At 41.3% G+C, this 21,345-nt stretch overlaps 1 protein-coding gene across 1 annotated transcript in view; it reads right to left on the reverse strand.

Annotated features, from left to right (window-relative positions):
- Cacna2d3 (calcium voltage-gated channel auxiliary subunit alpha2delta 3) overlaps positions 1–21,345 on the reverse strand; it is an 827,632-nt gene that overhangs the window by 227,876 nt on the left and 578,411 nt on the right. Inside the window, exon 14 of the mRNA XM_052190624.1 lies at positions 2,427–2,444. Within this exon, the coding sequence (XP_052046584.1) occupies positions 2,427–2,444 (18 nt within the window). The remainder of the gene's footprint in view (positions 1–2,426; positions 2,445–21,345) is intronic.

The following is a 21,345-nucleotide window of genomic DNA, read 5'->3' on the forward strand; positions in this document are numbered from 1 at the left end:
CTGGTTGTTTTACAGGAACTGTCCCCAGAATTATGAAACCATTTGAAATAGAACCCATGTGGTTAATGTATGTATCCTAAGAATGTGATGTTAGAATCCAGTGGCCACATAGGCCACAATCCCTTGCACCAAGCCTCCCTTTTTACAGATAGTGAGACTCCCTAAGGAAACTCTACTCTTTATGAATACAGTCAAACTTCTCTGAGTCAAGGACACTCACCTGGAGAAGTGAGTTTATACTGGTGGCCACCTATCCTGCCCCTAACCCACTTCCCTGCATCCTATCTGGAAATCAGAGAGCCTGGCTTGTGCTATGATATCTCCTATCCCCAGAAAGGTATAAAGAGTGACCTCATTCTTCCATACAGACTCTAAGTCCTCTCTTCAGAGACCTGACATTCTGTCTTACAGCTGGTGCCTCTTCCTTCATCTATCAATGGCCATTAACTTTTCTAATAAACTCTTTACTAGACAGAACTCCAGCCTAATGTTCTTCTTGAAGCTAACCCTACAAAACCTTTTCAGTGCCTTCACTATTTTAGTAAGGGGGAAAAAACAAACAAGACAACATGAGAATAGGAGGCAGAGCTCTTTCCTGCTAGTTGGGCTATAGAAGATCTTTGGACTGTCTGCCATCTGCTGGAGACAGGGGAAGAACTGAGCAGGAGGCTCAGGAAGCTTCCTTGACCGGGTTCTCTGGGCATGGCAGTATGTCTCGCTTTGAGAGCAGGACTGAGCTTGATGATGTAACTGCCGTGGAGAATCACAAAGCCCACAACACAGGCGACATTGCTCTTACTGCTGTCTGCCTTGCTTTGTTTAGACTTTGTTTTAAAATTCCACGGCTGATAGCAACTCCAGTCCTTAAGGAATCTTCTACAGGAAATGTTTTTGTGTATGGACCAGAGTAGCTAACTAAATGCCTGTGAGGTAAAGTGGGTCCATTCTGACTTGTTCAGTCTCTTCCTAAAATAAGATTTCTTCTTTTTCCCACATGGGCAATTAAGAAAGCGTGTTCTACCAAAGACATCAAGATTTCTAAACAATATAGATTCTGACTCTATTTTTACTCTGGAAGCCACTGTTATCTTGGATTCCTTGAGCTTTTAATGAAGTGTTCAATCCTCGTGTGATGGCACTCAAGTGTAATCAAACATTGCCACGAGCCAAGTCACATACTTGCATGTCTTGCCTTGTTTAGATATCTCAAATATATCTGAGTAACTGTGTAATGATTTCTAGGCCTCTGGTCATCCATATGGTCTGAACAACAAACGTATTTTTTTTTTTTTTTGTACAACAGTTGTGTACCCTCTTGATGAGGAAGACTGGAAGCATCCTGTTCAGATGGAGAAGTCTCAAGATGCTGCCTCAATTTCATGCAGGCACCATACCTTAACTCTTGAAATGAAACTAGCCCACATCTGGTCTCCAGAAACTGCGGTGTCTTCCGGAAGGCTTGCTTGTGTTTGTGGAATACATGAGAATACATAATGCAGCAGGCATGGCGTGACATTTCTGTTTTAAATACCATAACTGTCCTTAGGATACAACAGCATGCCAAGAGGACAACAAGGCAACGCCATCACTAAAACAGATGGAATCTTTTTTGGACAGAGAACATTCTAGATGGTGGGCGGAGATTATCTCAGATACACAATGAAGACCAGTGAAAGGGTCTGGCCCTTGGCATGGACTCTGCTTTAGTCTTCTCTGGATATTACAGGCCACAGATGAAAGAAAGACAATATAACTATCTTTGAAATTTTGCATATTTTTTGTTTTATGCACCTGAGGGTCTTGCTTATGTGCGTGTTGGTCCTGTGCTGTATGCATACAGTGCCCGAGGCAGCCAGAAGAGGGTATGAGACCTCTTGGAACTGGAGTGTCAGATGGCTATGAGGCTCCATTTAAGTACTGGGAATTAAACTTGGGTCCTCTGGAAGAGCAGTCAGTGCTTTTAACCTCCGAGTGATTTCTCAGACCAGAAACTACTTTTGTAATTAATGAAACCCATGGGAATTCCAGAGAGTCCAACTAGTGAACTTAAACATGCTCACAACGCTTACAAAGCATATAAATTACCTTTAAATTTCTCCCTGGGAAAATTTCCCTGGAAAGTCTAGAATGCTGTCTTTGAAGGACTGTCCCAAACTTACTCTTGACCTGTATATTATGTGGCAATTCTTTGGAAAATGCTTGGGTATGGATTTACTCTTTAAGCCCTGGCCATGAGAAGGTTCTTTGATAGGGCTAATGCGGCAAACACAGTCTAAGGGTCTCTGTATTTGCATCTGATTTTTGGTTTGTGAAGTTGCAGGAGGAAACCCTTTCACTGGTCATGAACAGAGTCAAATGCACAGCACCATGGACATGCATGACTGTGAGTTGTGGCAATGACTCAGATGGGACAGAAAAGAGATTACCTTTTGAGCCTGAGGGAGCTGAGAAACCAGGAAGACAAACAAAAAGAAAAAAAAAAGTGTTATATACGAAGTTAACTGTAAAACATTATGGTGTTGCCACTGGCAACTGCAAAAACCAAAACAGGATTAAAAAATGAAGAAAATAAAATCAATCTCAGGTCACGTTTCAAGTTTAAGCCATAGCACTGGTTAGTCAACACACTGCGAGAATCTGTGACACCAGCAGACACTCTGGGAAGATTACAGCAACAGTTTGGGAATCTCTACAACCAAAGCAGTGTGGGAAACTTCTGTAGAGCTGGGCCTGCCTTGCTTCTGTCCAGATGGCCAAAGGCACAGCTCCATGCCAACTCCTTCCTCACACAGGCCCTACAAGCTGGGAGTTCTCACCAATGGAAGGACTTTCCTTGACAGAACTACAAAGAGTAGAAAGCAAGGAATAAGAACTGTTGACCTCAAGTAGGTAGGGGCTAGACATGAAGGGAAACATTCTAAAGTACAGGGTAACCCCTTTGTATAGGATAACATTTGAGAACTCACAACAAAGACTTATCCAGGCCATAACTCAACAACACTGAACCAGAGAACTGCTATCCATAAAGATAACATTGGCAGAATTGTTTGTTTTTAAGGCAACTTTCCTTGCTTTGCAGTATATTAACTATTCCTCTTATTGGTGATTAAGGAAGCATTAAAACAGATTTGTGCATGTAAAATAAAGCATATATATGCTGAACAATTAGAGAATGGCGAGTCAATCCATGAAATAAGACACAACTGCTTTGCCAATGGTACCGGTAAGGAACTGGAATTAGTCAGTATGCAGAAAGAGATGAACATAATCTCTAATTTTCTATTTTCCCACGTTGAAACCCTGGCTCCAAGGCACTGCACTGTGACTGTCATTTTACATGTGGTGCTTCAAAAAGCATATACCTAATCTGAGATGGGATTTTCAGTATCTCTGTAATTAATACTCCTAGAAATCATATCACTGAGAAGACTCAACTTTTCATCACATAGACTAACATTCATCAAGGGTGAAATTGTCATTGGCCACTACAGTTAAGCCCTTTCTCCTCATTATCCCGTTAAATCTCATGAGCAACACTAAGCCCTTCCAACCAACAGGTGAAAATAAAATGGATACTAGAGGTGCTACATGGTTCATAAATTGTAGCTGAAAACCATACTGTCTTAATCTATAATGAATAAAGACCCTTGAGACGTTTAAATTGTGCCTGCAGACCCTCACCAGTATCTAGACTAAATCCAGAAGTTGGAAAAGATCCAAGATAATGCAATGTGACCCACCAGACAGAACTTCCACTTAGCGCTCTGCCTCTATGCTTATTTTCACCTTGGGAGGAAGGTTGTCTTCTGTGTGCATTAAGATCGGGAGTCTCACCTGACTATCCTGTACCCCAAACCCTAAGCTCCATCTGTAGATGGAGCTCCATGGCAGGTCGAAGGGATTAAGCCAAGGAAAATGACTTGGATTCGAGACATAGCTCCCTAATGAAAAAGAGAACATTTACAAAAAGCACGCCAGGAAATCCCTACCACCCCTTCTCCAATTCTTCTCCCAAACCATTGTCCCTGTTTAAGAAGAGATGCCCAAGCATGTGTTTGTGATCCCTTCCTTCTCAGTAAGGCTACAGCTGTAAGAAAACAGAGCTCACAAGAGATGAGGGGAAAAACTGTTATTGGGACAGGCTGGTGAGATGACTCAGCAGTAAAGGCTGACGATATTAGTTCAATCCCTGGGACCCGCTTAGCAAACAAACAAACAAAAAAAAAAAAAAAAAAAAACCCATCTACTTTCAGTAGTTGTCATCTGACTCACAGACATATACCATGGCCCTCCTACCCACCATGTATGCCCACATGAAATAAAATAAATATCAAACATGTTTCATGCAACGGGGGAAAAAAACCCTGGGACATAAACACCACGGGGTGAAAAAAATCCTTTGCATTTGCAGCATGAAATGAAGAGAGGGCTGAGGGAATATCAAAGATCCGGGGTTTCCTGGCCACTGACAGAAGCTGCTTTTCTTTCATGAAGGTTCATCTGGTTTAGACAGGAAACAAGACTCTGAAAGAGGCACCCACTTAAGCACATGGGAAGAAATGCTGGGAAGGAAAATAAGAGAGTAGGCCTTTGTGGTGATGTCCTCCATTTAAGACTAGCCTCAAGCTCTCCACAAAACATAAGCTTTCCTCAAAAAATAACTCACAAGAACAAAGAGTAACTTTCCCATTGGAGCACTGGCTAACATAAATTACAGCTTACCATGCCCTAAACAGGTTAGCCTCAATGAAGGAGCTTCAGAATAGAGCATGATAGATTTAGACCAGCTCATCTGTAGCCACAGATGCTAAACATGGAAGTAGGCACCCCCAAACATCAGTCACCCAGCATTCACAAGTAACATGCAGAGCCCAGGATTAGGAGTCAGATCAGGGGAATACTAAGTCTGCTTTATCTTCTTACTGGACATCCAAGCTCAGTGCTATTTGGTATTTACCTAGTGGGCTCATGTATTAAAGAAAATATGGATGGGATTAGAAGATGGTTGGAGGAGAAGTCAAATCTTGGCTGGCCAGTAGGGTTGACTCAAGAACAACACCGATTGCCTAGTTAAGGACTGTCTTCAGGCAGTGTTGAGAAGGACTCTGATGTCTGAGGTCCACTGGAAAGAATATCATGGTCCATAATCAACCCATATTATAGGCCAACATCTCAGAAGTAGTCCTGCATGTGATGAGCTCTTAAGATCTCATTTCATTTTTCTTTTTAGTTTTGAGTAATTAACACTTGCCAGGTAGAATATCTGTTTTAAGCCTTTCTCCCTTGATAGGTCCCCTTTAGACAGTAGAGATGAGACTTAGCCTGTGTCTGCATCTGATATTCTTGCCCGTGTATATACTACTCTCCTTGTAAACACAGAGCCTCATCAATAGACAGTCCATGGTTAAAACCAGGGTGAGGAAAATAAGGGAAAATAAGGGAACTGTCTTTAATCTCCACTTCCCACTACCATATGCTGAGAAATAAAATGATGACTTTCAAGAGAAAAACATTTTCTTCTAGAACAAACAGAAACCTCTTAGAGTCTTACATGGTATGTATATACATCTACACATGCGCCTTGGTCTTTCTGCCCACAAATATTCATAAGGCAAAGCTGGAAGTATCTGCTTTTCAAAAGGTCGTGGATAGACTTGGCTGTCTTGCCATACCACAGAGGGTGTTTTCTACAAAGCCACCTTGTTGAACAAGGCTTGCTGTAGCACTGTATATTATCAGGAGAGTTTAGATGCAGAAAGGAAAACTTTCCTAGGAGTCAGCAGACTGGCACACAGAAAGACTCAGACTGGGTCTGTCAGGACAGAATGAAGGACAAGTAGACAAAGAAGATTGTCAGCAGTCATAGTGATATGTTGGTTCCTGCAAGAGTCTCTAGGCATCAGGTGCTTGACTAAAGGCCAGCTGTATCTCTTTTTGTCTTCCTAGGGATCATATATTAATATCAGTTTCTATTCACAAACTGGGAAAGATATAAAAGTAAGAATAGTTAAATACCTCACCAAGGTAAAAGCTGTTCTGATTTCTGTTCTGTTGCTCTGATAAAACACCTTAACCTAAAGCAACTTAGGGAAGAGCTTATTCCAACTTATAGGTTAGAGTACATCTTTGATAGAAGATAGGAAAGGAACTAAAACAGGAACTTGAAACAGAAGCTAGGGAAGAAGGTAGTTGGCTGGTTGATTCTGGGTTCAACTTATCTAGTTTTCTTAAACAGTTCAGGACTACCTGCCCAGGGAATGGCACCACCCACAGTGGGTGTGGCTCTATCTTATGCCAATTAACAATCAAAAAGACCCCCATAGACATTCCCATAGGCCATTCTGATATGAGAAATCCCTCAAACAAGACTCCCTTCTCAGATAACCTAGACTGGGTCAAGTTAATAACTAATGTTTATTAGGAGAGTCACCCAGCCAAAAAAAATTTGTTCATGTTCTAAGTCTAGTATCTTTGTCTCCCTTCCTTCGATACAACCATTAAACTCATAGAAGTTTCTTATGAAGAACTAGCAGCAGAACTAGCAGCAACTCAATTGCCTAGATCACTTTGGAGACCTCATGTACCATGTCAGATGAACATAGCCATATGAAAAACAGGAAATGATAAATCTTGGCCTCACTCCTTATGGAAGAGCCTAAACAAAGTCTACCAAACTCTTCAGCACATAGTTGTGCATTTGGTACAGCATAATGGGTATATGTGCCTTCTGTTGTCACAGACATTCACACACATGCTCTTCCCTCATCCTAGAGTCCTTCCTCAAACCTTTATCCCTGAGTCTGTTACATGGCATTCTCCTCCAGACTGAAAATTCTCTCCAGGAGGGAGGTGATAGAACCATGAGGCCTCAGAAATAAACAACTCATAAAATTAACAAGATCTACAAGTCTTCTCTCCAAAGCTATGGAATTTGTAAACAGCTGCTGGAGAGAGGAGCCACCTCTCTGATCTGTCAAGCTTCCTGCGAATCACACAGAGATTTGCATAAGTACATGAATACACACACACACACACACACACACAGATACACATACATGGATAAAACTTTTGTGAGTCTTCACGCATGTTAGGATGCACTTTTTGATGATGCAACTCCCATTGTATCACCCATGATATTGTAAGTAACTCCAATAGACTCATGAGTTCTCCAAGTGGGAATCTAGTGAAATGCTTACTTAGATCCGCCATTGGTTTCATATTTGGGACAAACATATGTTTATTCTCATCTCTCTTAAAAGAAAAGATATACTCATGTCTTTGGTTCGAGAAAGCCTTTCTTTTTTATTATTAATTAATTAATTAATTAATTTTTTTACACTCCATATTTTATTCTCCCACTCCACCCCATCTACCTTCTGACTATTCCACATCTTTCTAACCTCTCCTACTCCACCCTTTTGTCATCTAGCAGATTACATTATCCACACTGCCAGTTGAAATGACCACATTCTATCTTTCATTTTTAGCAAAAGAATTCCAAATTTTCACAAGACTTTGTTAAAGACTTTGTGATGCTAAGTAGATAGGTGTAGTTACATGAATTCATCTGTGGTCAAAGAGATGTGGTCAATGTGATTTTTCCAGTTGGTGTCTTTATAATGACTTGTCCAGTCTGACTCTTATAAAGGCAGACCTGATAGTCTGAGCCTTTTGAGAGGATGTTATCTTATTATAGGATGATCTGAGCAGCAATAATGATGTGATTATTACAGCTGTGGCATGCTAGCCACTATTTAAAGTGCCCCCCTTCTGTTTACTATCCGAAAACTCACATAACCTTATTTAAACAATCTGTCTTATAACTCTTATAAACAGATGAAACTACAAGGTCACACAGCTATGTGAAACCAAAGACACTAACTATGTTGGCTAGTTGTTGTTGTTTTGTATGGTTGGTTTTTTTGTTTTTTTGGGGGGGGTTGTTTGTTTGTTTTTTTGTCAACTCGATACAAGCTAGAATTATCTGGGAAGAGGAATCTTGATTTAGAAAATGTCTCCTTCCAGATTGCCTGTTGGAAAGTCTATATGGAATTTTCTCTATCAATAGTTGATATTGTCAGACCCAGCCTACAAAGGCAGCACTACTTCTGAGAAGGAGGTCCTGGGTTCTGTAAGAAATCAGGTTGAGCAAGCCATGATGAATGAGTGAGCCAGTAAGCAGCATCCCTTCATGGTCTCTGCTTCAGTTCCTGCTTCCAGGTTCCTGGTTTTGTTCCTGTCCTGACTTTCCTAAAGAACAGACTGATACTTCAATGTATAAGCAAAAGTAAACCCTTTCCCCACAAGTTGCTTTTGACTATGACTATGACGTTTATCACAACAATAAAAACCTTAGGACAGATGGGTTCTGAGGAGAACAGTAAGTGGTCACTGAGAAGTAGAAATGGGAGCTGGTAGAGAGCTGGACATGGATGCTTCTGGGAGAGGAGGCAGTTTGTGAGATGTGAGAATCAAGATGCAGGTTGGCCATGAGAGGTGAAGGAGGGATATTAGGAATGTCTCTGAAGCTTTTGGAAAAGATACATTATTTTTTTGTAATGGTGTCATTATTTCCTGGAAAGTTTGTGACTATAAGGAAATAATATTTAAGGAAAGATACTTCCATTGAGTTCAGTTGTTGTTATTATTGTTGTTTTTATTTTCTAATGGTATTATCAAACAAAGTTTCACCATGTAGCTCTAGCTGTCCCGAAACTCACTACTTAGACCAGGCTGACCTCAAATTCAAAGGGATCCAAGTGCCTCTGCCCTCTGGGATGTGCACCACCATGCCTGTCTCCTGGAGCTCAGGAGACATGACATGAATTTAAAATCCCTTGACATGAATTTACCATTGGCATGAATTTAAAATCCCTTGGTCTTGCAGACAAATCAGGAGGGTAGGCAGCCAGGTAGATGGAGTTGTAGCCCAGGGATGACTTTAGTCACTATGGCTAAGTCTACAAGGTTCTCCAGGAGGTGAATGCTGGCAGAAGGATGGTTGGGACTGTCTACTTGCTGAATGTCTATGCGCTGAGATTAATAAGCAAGAAGTGAGGCATACAGGGCCCTACAGAGGCCCAGTTCTGGTGCTATGGTAAGGGAGTACTTTAAAATGAGCCTTTTTGCCCTGAGGAAACTGGTATGCTTCTGTTCCAACTCTCCTCCATGCCATTTCTACCTCTTGGGGGTGACTGCGGGGGCATCCATTGCTCTAGTACAATGAAGTTCCAGAGTTGAGTAGCCTCTTTTATTTTTTTTTAAACAGTAAAGATCTATTGATCAAAACAACACATGTCACTAGGCAATACCTAAAGATGAAGTGGGAAGCAAAGTGTTTCCTTGCCAACTGTCTTTTTAAAAGCGTGGCCTACATATGTTGATTCCATTTGTGAAACTGGCCCATTGCCTAAGGTCTTATGAATGAGCGATAACTCCGTGCTTGCTGCAAAGGGTCAATGTTTTCATTTTCTCCCTGTATGGAAGTTTGCATTTATAAATTATCCACTTCTTTGCATTAGGCAATTTGGATAAAGCTCTTAGCTCATCTACACAGCAGAGGAAGGTCTGCAGATTGGTTTGGCCTCCTAAATTGCATCTGGGGGGTGAGTGGGGAATAGACTCTGCAGAGCTGAGCTTTGGTATTGTTCCCTCTGTCAGCCTGCATCTATTTCTGCCACCTGCTGCCTGGCACTATTGCTGCTTGTCTGGGCTCCTCAGTAGTAATCTAACCCCCTAAACCCTGGTCCCCTGATTCTTCACTTTGTTTCCAGAATAATCTAAAAGTAAGCCTGATACTTCTCAGCTTCATTCGGGTTTTTACAGGTATCACACCAAACCTGTACATGGTCCTTTCCCTTACAGGCTGGGACTTTGCCCTCCATCCAATGTCCATTCTCAGACCTCCTCAGGGAGCCCTACTCACCACCACCATTCACATCGACTGTATGATGGTTCCTCCTCTGAAAAGTGTACCCATATGTTCTCAAGTGTCTTTCTATGCCACTAGCCTGCATCATCTCAGTAAGCATGCAGTGGATTCAGCAACCCTCCTGTACCTTCACCAACTTGTTTGTTACTTTTCCACATAAGAATTTATGACTTCTACAGGTCCAGACCTATCTAGTTCAATAGTGTAGCTCTAGGGAACAGACCTGGGCCTGGGCAAGAATTCAGCATAGTCATGGGAGGGCAGAAACTGGAAAGGAAAGAAAGGAAATAGAAAACAGACCAAAAAGCAAAGTCAAAAGATACAGGACAGAGGAGGAGGGGAAGAGAAAAAGGAGGAAAGATAGACAAAGAAATTAAGGGAGGGAGAAAAAAGGAGATGAAGAAATGAAAGAATAGGGGGCAGAAATTGGAGGTAAAGGAAAAGGGGAAAGGGAGAAAAAGAAAAGGAAGAAGAGAGAGGAAAAAGAAGATGGATGGAGGGAGGAAAAAAGGAAAAAGGAAGGAAGGGGGAGGGAAGGAAGGAAGAAGGGAGGGAAGAAGGGAAGGAGGGAGGGAGGGATGGAGGGATGGAGGGAGGGAAGCCTTAGAGTTTGTTATACCAAGTTATCCAACACCACCTCAACCACTTCTGAGACATGAGAACCTGGAAAATAAAGTCACCGCTGTACTCCAGATCTCTTATCATTAAGACTAAAGTGATGACACTGTGAAAGCCATCTAAGGACTCCATGGGTTAATACACAGTATCTCTACAAAGGCAAGCAGCCCTTAACAGTTGTTCTTGATAGTCAGTGTGCTTTACACCTTGATAGTATAGCATCTAAACATTTCAGGGTTGGTGCAAACCTAGAGTATGAGAGATCACAGTCACTGAGGTACTGTGTCAGATGATCTCAAAGTCCCAGCATGGCATCCATAGTATCATAGAGCATCACTGTTTAATATGATATAGGTATGTAAAGCAGCAATCACACTTGAATAAGGACATCAGGGAGTGACTCTTAGACTGGACATTGTGTTTAGCATTTAGGTCTTGCCATTTATACTGTCTCCTTTCTCTGAGCATTTGGTTGACAGTGACCAGACTGCCATTGCTTAGCTTGGTACTTTTCCTCTGGCTCTGGCCATAGCAATTGGATCAGATGACAATGTAATCCAACCTTTTGTAGGATAATAGCTCCTTCCATCCCCTTGGAATCCCTTTCCTTTCCCAGTTACAGTCTGAAAAGATGAAAAGCTAGGGAAGGAGTATATCAAATGGGCCCTAGAGTAAAACAAATACCTGTCAGGCAGGCATACGACGGGAAGAATCTAGAGTTAGCAGTGTCAGTCCCACACCCACAGCTTGGCATGAGTCCTTGGGCCAGGCTGAGTTTTTATCACTGGAACCTTGCAGCTGACCATCTCTCTGGAACACACCATAGCAAACTGGGACTAGATTTTTCCTTGAACACATCAAGGGAGACATCCAAATCTTTTCATTAACTGTTCAGCCTCAGCTATATTCAAGGGTGATTTCCTTAAAAGATACCCAAGAGTATGCACACAACTTCCTTTCAAATACACAGGACATTTCATTTCCTGAATGGCTGGAAGGTATTTGTGTCCTTACATGTGCTGCTCAAGTATAGAAAGTGTCTAACAGTGGACTACACCCTCTCCCCAGGTTCTTAAGGCTGCTCATTCTACATCTGTCTCACTGTTTTAAACTAAGCCTTGTCCTGCAGAAGGATGAAGGTGGGAGGATGAAGGATGAAGAACATGCAAGCAGTGGGAGAAATAGATCGCCCTGCCTGCAGAGGGAGAAGGGAAAACCAAACCAGGACTGAGCAAGCAAACAGCTACAGCTAAGCATTCTGCTTCCACATTACTCAGACTTCTGCCCTGATTCTTGATGCCTTTCAGCCTCTGCTGAAAAGACTCATGGGGAAAATAATCTCTATTCCAAATACTTCCTGCCTTTTTGTAGTTCAGGTATTATAAGACCAAATCAAATATAATGATTTCTCATCATCTACTTTATAGTAAAGATAGTGACTACTTTTATTTATTTATTTTTTTGGAAGTATGTTTAAATTTTTTAAAAAATAGACAGAAATACTTTTGTAATGTAATGTTTTATATATGGGGGGGGGAGACAGAGACAGAGAGAGTGGTTTCAAAGATCATACAAGTAATGCATGTTTGTTGTAGAAAAGCCCTCAGGAAGCTAAAGAGATGGCTCAGTTGGTAAAGGGCCTGCTGTATAGCATGAAGACCTGATTTCAGGTCATTCAATCCTACATAGAGGACAGGGCATGGTGGTGCGTTCCTGTAATCCCAGCACTAGGAATGTGAAGACAGGACAAGCCCTGGAGTTTGCTGGCTTAATCTAACTGAATCCTTAAGCTCCAGGCTCAGTGAAAGAGAGCTCAGGTTGAGAGCAATTGAAACACACACACACACACACAAAGCAGATGATGATGAAAGAGAAGAGGAAAAAATATATTTAAGTCACCTATGTTGCTAACATCCGTGGTTGATCTTAATTAACATGTGAAATGACAGCAAAATGTTTAAGTCATTTCTGTATGTAAACATTTCCTTACTGAATTCCTAAGTTTGTCTATCTAGGATGGTTCTGTACTGTCATTTACATGAAGGACACTATAATAATCCTTGTTCTTAAGTTGTTAGACACAAGCTCCATCTCTTAAGAACTCAAATTAGCAGCTAAAAGGCACTGTTTTAGCCTATATTTGCTCAGAAAAAAACTGTCCCACTGACATCCGTTCTCTTTGTTGTCCACTTCACTGCCCCTATACCAGCACTGTATATTAAGACAAAAGATCTCCCAGTCCCATTTAAATGTAGATTGGCCAAAGGGACCTTCCCTGTGCTCTAAACAAGCTAAAGACTGAGTATGAAACTTTAGAACTCTTTCAGGGCTTGCTATCTCTGGTACAAGTCTACAGAGGATAAAACTCTGACCTCCCCATCCCTGACAAGCAGCACAGGGGTTTCAGTAGAAGGAGCAGACCTGATCTCAAAAGGTTTTAGCTAGAATGATCTAGGGTTCTGCGCTAGTCATAAAGTCTTGCCTAGACGAAAGACAAGCCTGCATAAATTATCCACTTGATGGAAGACATTTTGGGGGATGCTGGAAAAATGTGGATTATTAATGGGCAGAGCAGAGCAATTCTCATATTACATATGGCTAGGACTATCAGCAGGGGAAAGCCCTAGACGGTCTGCTCATTAAAGTTCTAACATTTCTCACAGTAAGAAGTTGTTTCTCAGCAGGCTCGAACTTTGCATTGTATTGGGAAAATAAGTTTCCAATTAAAATTGTCATTCTTCAATCTTCTTTGGGTGGTCATACTGCCGGAAAGCCATCTGAATTGCTGTGTAGTTCTGGCAGTGTAGGGAGCAGAGGGTCTACCATGTCTCAGAGGGGACACAGGTTGGTAGAACCAAATAGAAATTTTACAAACTCCAGATAAAAATTACCACTATGATAGGTTGGTGCTTCCTATAATCTATGTGATTATAGCAGTGGCTTGGACAGAAGGGATTGTAGGAGGTATTGATTAAGGTAGGGAAGCTTTCTTGTGCAGCTTTCCTTCTAGAAAGATCTGGAAAGGATATGAACCCACCCAGACCTCCTCCTGAACTCCCACCCGACCAGTGTCACCTTTCAACATTGTGACGGCTTCCAGTCAAAGGTTCGGCTGGTTTTAATTAAAACTTAATTTGCAAAAATGTTTCATAATTTATGCATGTCATGTAATTCCTCTGAGAAGATGAACTTGGAGCCAACTCGGAGCCATATAAGGAGACAGTTGCAAGAAGCTTAGGGGAGGAATGGTGTGTAGGAAGGGGAGCACCAGAGAAGTGAAGCCGGGGAAGGAAGGCACTGACTTTCCTTTCAGCGCCTTCTCACTGGTACCTGTAGCCACCAAGGAGAGTCAGGGTCTTCACTTCTGTTCACTGAGAGCCATATTTGGCAGGTCATGGTCATGAAGAGCCAGTGGAGTCAGCAATGGCCAGAATGACCCCATAAGGAAAGTCTCACCAGGAGGAAAGGGGACAAGGAACTTAGTGCTTGCCAGAATAGAGGAGAAACTTCCCAACCTCCTCAGAGCACGCTGCATAAAAGATCTCTCAGCTGAAAAGGAACAAAGACCTCAGATTCTACTATGAAATTATTGCTTTGTTCAGCAGATATCTTCAAAGGGGAGTCTGCAGAAACAAGACAAACTGTTAGACTCCAGAGGAAGCAACGGAGTAACTTAACTGGAAACAGGGAACCCTGAAGAAAGATGACCAGAAAGATACCCGAGTCCCAAACCACATCCTTCTTTAATAGGAAGGGTCTCTGTGCATGTGCAATGAGAAGAACAGGCAGGATTTTCTACAGAAAACAAGAATGAAATGGGCCAGCGAAGAACCAAGAAACAAGCAATGCAGTACAAAGGGATAAAATACAATTAAAGGGCTATGTATTAAGCAATAACTTCATAAGCATATCTCACATACAAAAACAAAGAGCTAGAATCTAATTCAATTGCTGGCATATCTGTTATGATGTAACACCAGTTAGAAATCTCACAGTTGGATCTAGAGAGATGTCTCTGCAGTTAAGAACATGGGATGCTATTCCAGAAGACCCAGATTAATTCCCAGCATCCATATGAAGGCTCATAACCATCTGTCACTTCAGTCCTTAAGGGACCTGGCATCTTCTTCTGACCTCCAAGGGCACTTCATACATGTGGTGCACAGGCAAACAAAACTGCCATACATGGAAAATATAAAAGTAAAGTAACCAAAAGAAATCTCATCTTCCACAAAAATCACACACCAAAAATAAGGACTTACAGGGAAATGTGTTCTTTATGATTAACTCAACTATTTAGCATGTTTATATATAAAACAGAGATCAATATCAATAATGACCTTAATAAAATGTTTATATAATTTAAAAGTCATGTTAAACTCACTAAAAACATATATCATTTGGCCAGTGAGATGGCTCAGTGGGAAGACATACTCGCACATGGTGACCTGATAACTCCAGACTAACCCCCAGATCTCATAAGGTAGCAGGTAAGAACTGACTCAGGAGTTATCATCTGAACCCTGCATACATGTGGTAGCATACAGATGCCTGAAATCAAACATGCACGAACGAACGAACACACACACACACACACACACACACACACACACACACACACACACACACAGTTCTTTTCTATATAGAGAAACTCTTTTTTATTGTTTTATCCTTGATACATCAGTGAATGTATTCTACATTACAGTCATGTCTTCCCACTACCAGTTTCCTTGGGCCTGGAGGAAGTTCTCTTGGGGAAGCTGGCTTATACTGATGAATAACAAAATTACAAATGCAGAATCTATACTCTAAGGTAGGCCAATAGCTGAGGGCTCCTGAACACATCCTAAAATTTCCAAGATGCTCCTAGGGCACAAACATGATCATCTACATTCTGCAAGTGGCAAGGCAGATTGATTCCAAAGCCTCATTTAGGCCTGGGAACACAATCAAGTTTTGCCAACAAAAATCCAGTCAACACTCCCTCAAAAATAATTTGAGTCACCTACTAATGGACAGGAAATGGAACACAAAGTAAAGCTAATAACAATCATCTGCTTGCCCAAGGACTGCAAGGGACTGTGTCCTGCTCACCAGCCTGCTGATGTGAGGATGCTGGACTACTGCAGGTTGGCTTGGGTCACGTCTGGACAGGAGAAGCCTGTTAACATCCTGGGCCGCTCTGTCTCTCACACTGTGCTTTCCTCCCCCTTCCTATAAGGCTGGGGCTTGGCAGTCCTTAAAGCACACTTTGCCAGACACATGTTCCTATAATTTGAAATCCGTGTGTATTTTCAGTGGAATTTTTTTCTTATGGTCTCGATTAATTCACAATTAAATCGTGAATCTGAATAACTTCTATCCAATGTCCGTGCCTCCCGGGGCCTTCTCATCATTTTACAGGAGGTTCTCTGACTGGACAAAGCCCTGTCTTATCAGTGGTACTTAGACACAGAGATCACTAGGCAAAGGTGCTTCTCAGGTTTCATCTGAGTGCTATGGGGATCCAGATGCAAAGAACTGAACAAAACCAGTCTGGTTAAATATGTATATATATATATATATATGTCTCATGTACAATGGAAGCATCCTTGTCTGACCAAATTAGCTAAACTCAAAATAAGGTCTCCTAGCCCGAGTCAGGATAAACCAGTCCATTGAGTCCTTTTAAAGGTAAAACAAATGAATAGTCTTTTATCGCTAGGTTTCTGATTAGGGTCACTGTGGAGTGACTAATACTAGATAAACCCGACACAATGAGAAAGTTGGATGGAGCACAAGACACACATGTTTCCTAGCCAACAATTCACATAGACCGTGATACTCAGACAAGGCACGTGAGGCAAGCTCTAGTCCTTTACAGGAACTATGTATAAGAGCACAGAGGGTCAAGGAGCCCACGGGAGCTTGGCTGGCTGCGTGCAGTTGAGAATAACTAGATCAGAGATCACCAGTGCTGTACGGCAGGGTTTGCAGTGTAGAGTCGTGAAGAACGAGAACTGTACAGAGAAAGAGCTCCAGGTCTATGGAAAGGTCATCCTTGTTGAAGTAAAAATGAAATAGGTGTGACTAAAACAGCACATGCTGGGCCTCCAGTGACACTGATTTCTTACGTTTCAACCTGCAAGCACAAAAACTTGCCTAGTTGCCTGATATTAATACTAGGAACATAGGAAACCATGTGGCTTGTCCTGAAAGTAAACTGGTGCTAGAGTGAATGAGCCACCATATTTGCCCAATCAGAGCCTAAGAAGACCGGTTCTTTAATACATTAAGTGAGTGCCAAAAAACAACAAAAACAAAAACAAAAGCCCTAATGCATTCCAAAAGCATAGTGCCTACTACTTTTATTTTATGTCTAGCTGCTAAACACTACTGGCTCTAGGGACAGGAAAATAGGACTCTTCAGGGAATAAACAACTGATTAATATTTAGATACAAAAATAGAAAGTGATGGGATTACCAGGCATGCACTTGAAAATAGCAATGCAAACATCAAATGTTTAAAGGAAAACATGAATAAAAACACAGAGACCTAGAATTCTGGACAAAGGAAATAGCCCCTAAATGTTTTAAGAAAAATAAAGCAGTGCTCTGTGTAGTTTATGACAAAGATGGAGGGAAAATGTAAGCTAACAGGGCAGATAAGATGGAGGGTGGCAGGTGTTCGACTGTCTGCTGCCTTGGCTACAAGAAAGGCCACCACAAGGGTTAGAGCTACAAAGGATTACCAGATACCACTCAGAGAATGCGATACATAAGAGACAGAAGCTCTCATGGTGAGCTTACATCCTAGTGCTCAGAGAGTAGAGGAGGAGCATCAGGAGTTCAAAGCCAGCCTGGGATACCCGAGATCCTGCCTGAAAAACAACAATGATAGCAAACGACAACAAAGAGGGAAAGAAAAGAGCAGAAAACCAAAGTGTACAAACATATGCTCATGCATTGATCTTTATAATTATATATGTTAACTTTTATATATAAATTATTTATAGTTATAAATAATACACACACACATGCGTGTGTGTGTGTGTGTGTGTGTGCGTGCACGCGCGCGCACATGTACAGTACATAATTATGTACCTGGGTATTAGTTTTATTGTTTTACTACCAAATTCATAACACAATAATATTAACTATAATAACACATACATATGGATATATAATCATTTATATATGTCTGTTCTGTTACTTATATAATTTTTAAATATATATATTTATTAGTCACATATTTATACATAGAGAGAAGGTACAGAGTTGTGATATATATACATATTTATATATATGCCCTTAACATTATAATAAACTTAAGGAGAAAAACATTGTGTGTGTGTGTGTGTGTGTGTATTCCTTATATACAATATTATATACTAAACACTAAATAATATAATTGCATTAAATATAAAATGATTAAATAATATTTAAATGGTAGAGATATTTTCAGTGGATGAAAGAACATGGAGATACAAATATATTTATTTTAAAAATTGTCTTTTGAATAAAACGACATGTAGACTAAAGGTAAAAACTTATAGAAAATGCATATCATAGAAGAATAGTCAAATAACAAATAACCTACATACTAGAATAAAACTCAGTATAAACTTCATGACAAGAATATTGCCAGGGATAAGCAGAAACATTTCATAATGACAACATAAAATCGTTCATCTCCATGTCTGCTCCGATCATGACATATATTATATAAAAGTATAGAAGTTATCAGAATAAAAACCTAGGACTTTCAGTGATGCCACCAGTTCTCCTTCAGTCACTGGGAAAAGCAACTGGTCAGAGAACCAATAAAAGTGTAGAAAGACTGAACGCTGTGAACCAATTTTTATCTAAGTGGCATTTGCAAAACAAAATACAGACTAATTATAGAATTACTTTCTTTCTAAGCCCATAGGAAATGGTCCCCAGGAAAGATCATATATAGAATAATAAATCAGAATTAATAAATTAATAATTAAGTAATGCACAGTGAATTCTCTGAACATGACTCAAGTTAACAGTCAGTGATGAAGACAAACCGTGGAAGGTCCAAGTATATTTAAAAAGTGCCACAGTCCTGAATAATTTTATAGTCACAAAGCATCCTAGCCAATCAGAAAGGAAGCAGAGCTGGTAGAGGGGTATAGCTTGGTAGAGGGGCGTGACTTGGTGAAGGGGTTAGGCTTGGTGGAGGGGGTGTGGCTTGGTGGAGAGGTGTGGCTTAGTGGAGGGTGTGGCTTAGTGGAGGGGTGTGGCTTGGGTGTCAGTAATGACAGCAAAGGAGCCTGATATCAACAGTCTGTGTGTCTCAGTAAAGGCTAGAAAAGGCACCAAGGCAAACGCAAAATTAACAGAGAGAACTAAAGGGTAAGAAGAAAATGAGTGCATTAGAAAATGGGCAAACAGTGGGCTAAGAACAGCAGCATCCAAAGCTAGTCCTTTGAAAATACCAATAAATTGAAACATGGAATCAATTCCACAAATTGCCAATATCAGAAATGAGAGAAGTCATCACTATAAATAAAAATATCAAGAGAATAGTGAAAGGCTATTATGAACATCTTTATGTCAATAAATTCAGCAACTTAGAAGAAACAGAAATGTTCCTCAAAATGTAAATCAGCAAAATTTACACAAGAAACATAAAATCTAAATAGCCCTATACCTATAAAAATAAATTCCCCACAAAGAAAGCTCCAGGCTCAAATGGTTTCATTAGTGAATTCTAACAAATATTCCCAATGTACAGCAATCTCACAAAAACCTGTTTTAAAAATGTTTTTCTGACTTTCAAACTTTTAAAAACTTTTCTGACTGTGTACAAGAAGCAAGGTACAGACTTATATCCATGTAAGCAAAAATCCTTAGTAAGAGTATAACCAAACTGAAAACAGTGGTGTATTAAAAAAGTTACATGCTATGCTCAAATCTGTTAATTGCAGGAATGTAGGGCCATTGTATTCTTGTATTTGGCATCAAGTGTTATAATTTGCCACACATGCCAGTCATGCAAATGGCCATGGCCCATTAGTGGTTCAGTGGTGATTGTTCTACACATAGGAAGAGAGGTCTACATTCCCTAGCCTTAAAATGGGCAAGACTTTAGCAAATGCTTCAATCTAGACTGCATGAGGGGAGAAGCTGCATGTGGCTTCTCAGGACAGATTATTAAAATACCTCTACTTTGTTCATAATACTAGGCGTGACCACACCAAGGGACAGTGAAGGTGTGACCAGGGCAAGTCCCCGTACCGCTCACCTGAGAACTGAGTCAACAGTCAGTACCATGAAAGCAAATACGTCTCCAGGTGACACTAGTGTCTAAACCCCAAGTCTCCCCATCCTTCAGCCATTCCTGCAAGAGCCACAGATACTGAGTCCAGTCGAGCTCTGCTCGCTCTGCCTGCCCAAATGCCCACGGCAGCTTTTGAGCATGTACAAAAAACGAGTACTTAGCATCACTGAGTTTTGTAGTGACAGTGACCTCTACACAGCAGCAGTGACCAAAAGCATATGTGATTCCTCTCTCATCACAGAAGACAATATGAACCCTAGGGTGACTTGCAAAAGTGGCGTGACACTCAGCCACTCTATCGGCAAAGCCACTGTACATCATGGTCCTGGAAATGGGAAGCTCTCACCAGAGTTACACCCCGGGGCTCTAGGAGGCTTTGGTCACACCATAACACGAGCGGTCATGGTTCAGAGCAGCCTTCGGTTTCTTCATTGACTTATGGAAGGCACCTGAAGTCAAGGTTTAATATGCCTAGACCATGGTGCTGCAAACAGTTAACTATTAAGCGTTTAGGAAGGACCATCCCCCATGCCTCCATTTGTAAGGTTCAAGTAGTTCATAAATTTGGGTCACTTACACAAAAGTTGACTGAAACATGACCATAATTACTGCTTGCCAAAGGACTGTGATGACCCAGAAAGCAGTGGCTGCAAATCAGTCATTCCTGCTTCCTCCTTCACTTCACAGGAGTGTTCAGCTGGTGCACTAAGAACTTCTGAATAGTAGGAGTTATTTGTCTCCTCCCCAGAAGCTCAGAGGCATGGGGTAGCCATGATGGGCTGGCCTTTCCTATTGTCTACCGTCTCTGTGTCTTTGGCCCTCCTCACTTGTCTCCAATCTTTCCTCACATTTTAGAAATCTCAATCTGTTTATTCTCTGCAGAGGGACATGTTCTCCAGTATTGGCCTTGAATGGAATATCCACAGGAGGAGAGCAACAGGGCTTGTCTGGATTCATTGGCTGCTTTACCTGAGGAGGGGGAAGCAGCCTAAAGCAGCTGTGTTTTGCTTGCATAGACTTCTTTCAGCAACAGACTTGTGATTAATCCTGAGGCTAACACCATGACTTACTCTCAGGCCTTGTAGTTGGACTTAGGATGACTCCACCCTCCCTCTAATCAAAAGATAGACACGTGTCTCCCAAAACTTGTACTCTGTCCATCCTGGTGCCTACCAAACTGGTTCAGGAGGAGATGAGGACGGGGAAGGAAGCCTGAATGCCAGCCTAGAACCAGGAGGCGTGAGGAAAGATGAGCAGGGCTCCACTAAAAGGCAGGCCTGTGTTGATGTTGGCAACAGTTGTGATGCTGAAAGAAGAGGTGAGACTTAGCTGAGGCTAGAGTCGCATAGAGCAAAAACAGTCAGCTGATGACAGATTACTGACATCCTTTCGGGGCTTAGATCCAGCACACCTGAAGACAAACTGAAACTCTGATGTTCCAAGAGGATGACGCAGTAGATTCTTAACCATGTACATCTGCCAAACCTGAATTCCTCTCAGGAGGTTT

The sequence above is a fragment of the Apodemus sylvaticus genome, chromosome 8 (genome assembly GCF_947179515.1).
Source record: "Apodemus sylvaticus chromosome 8, mApoSyl1.1, whole genome shotgun sequence".
NCBI lineage: Eukaryota > Metazoa > Chordata > Mammalia > Rodentia > Muridae > Apodemus > Apodemus sylvaticus.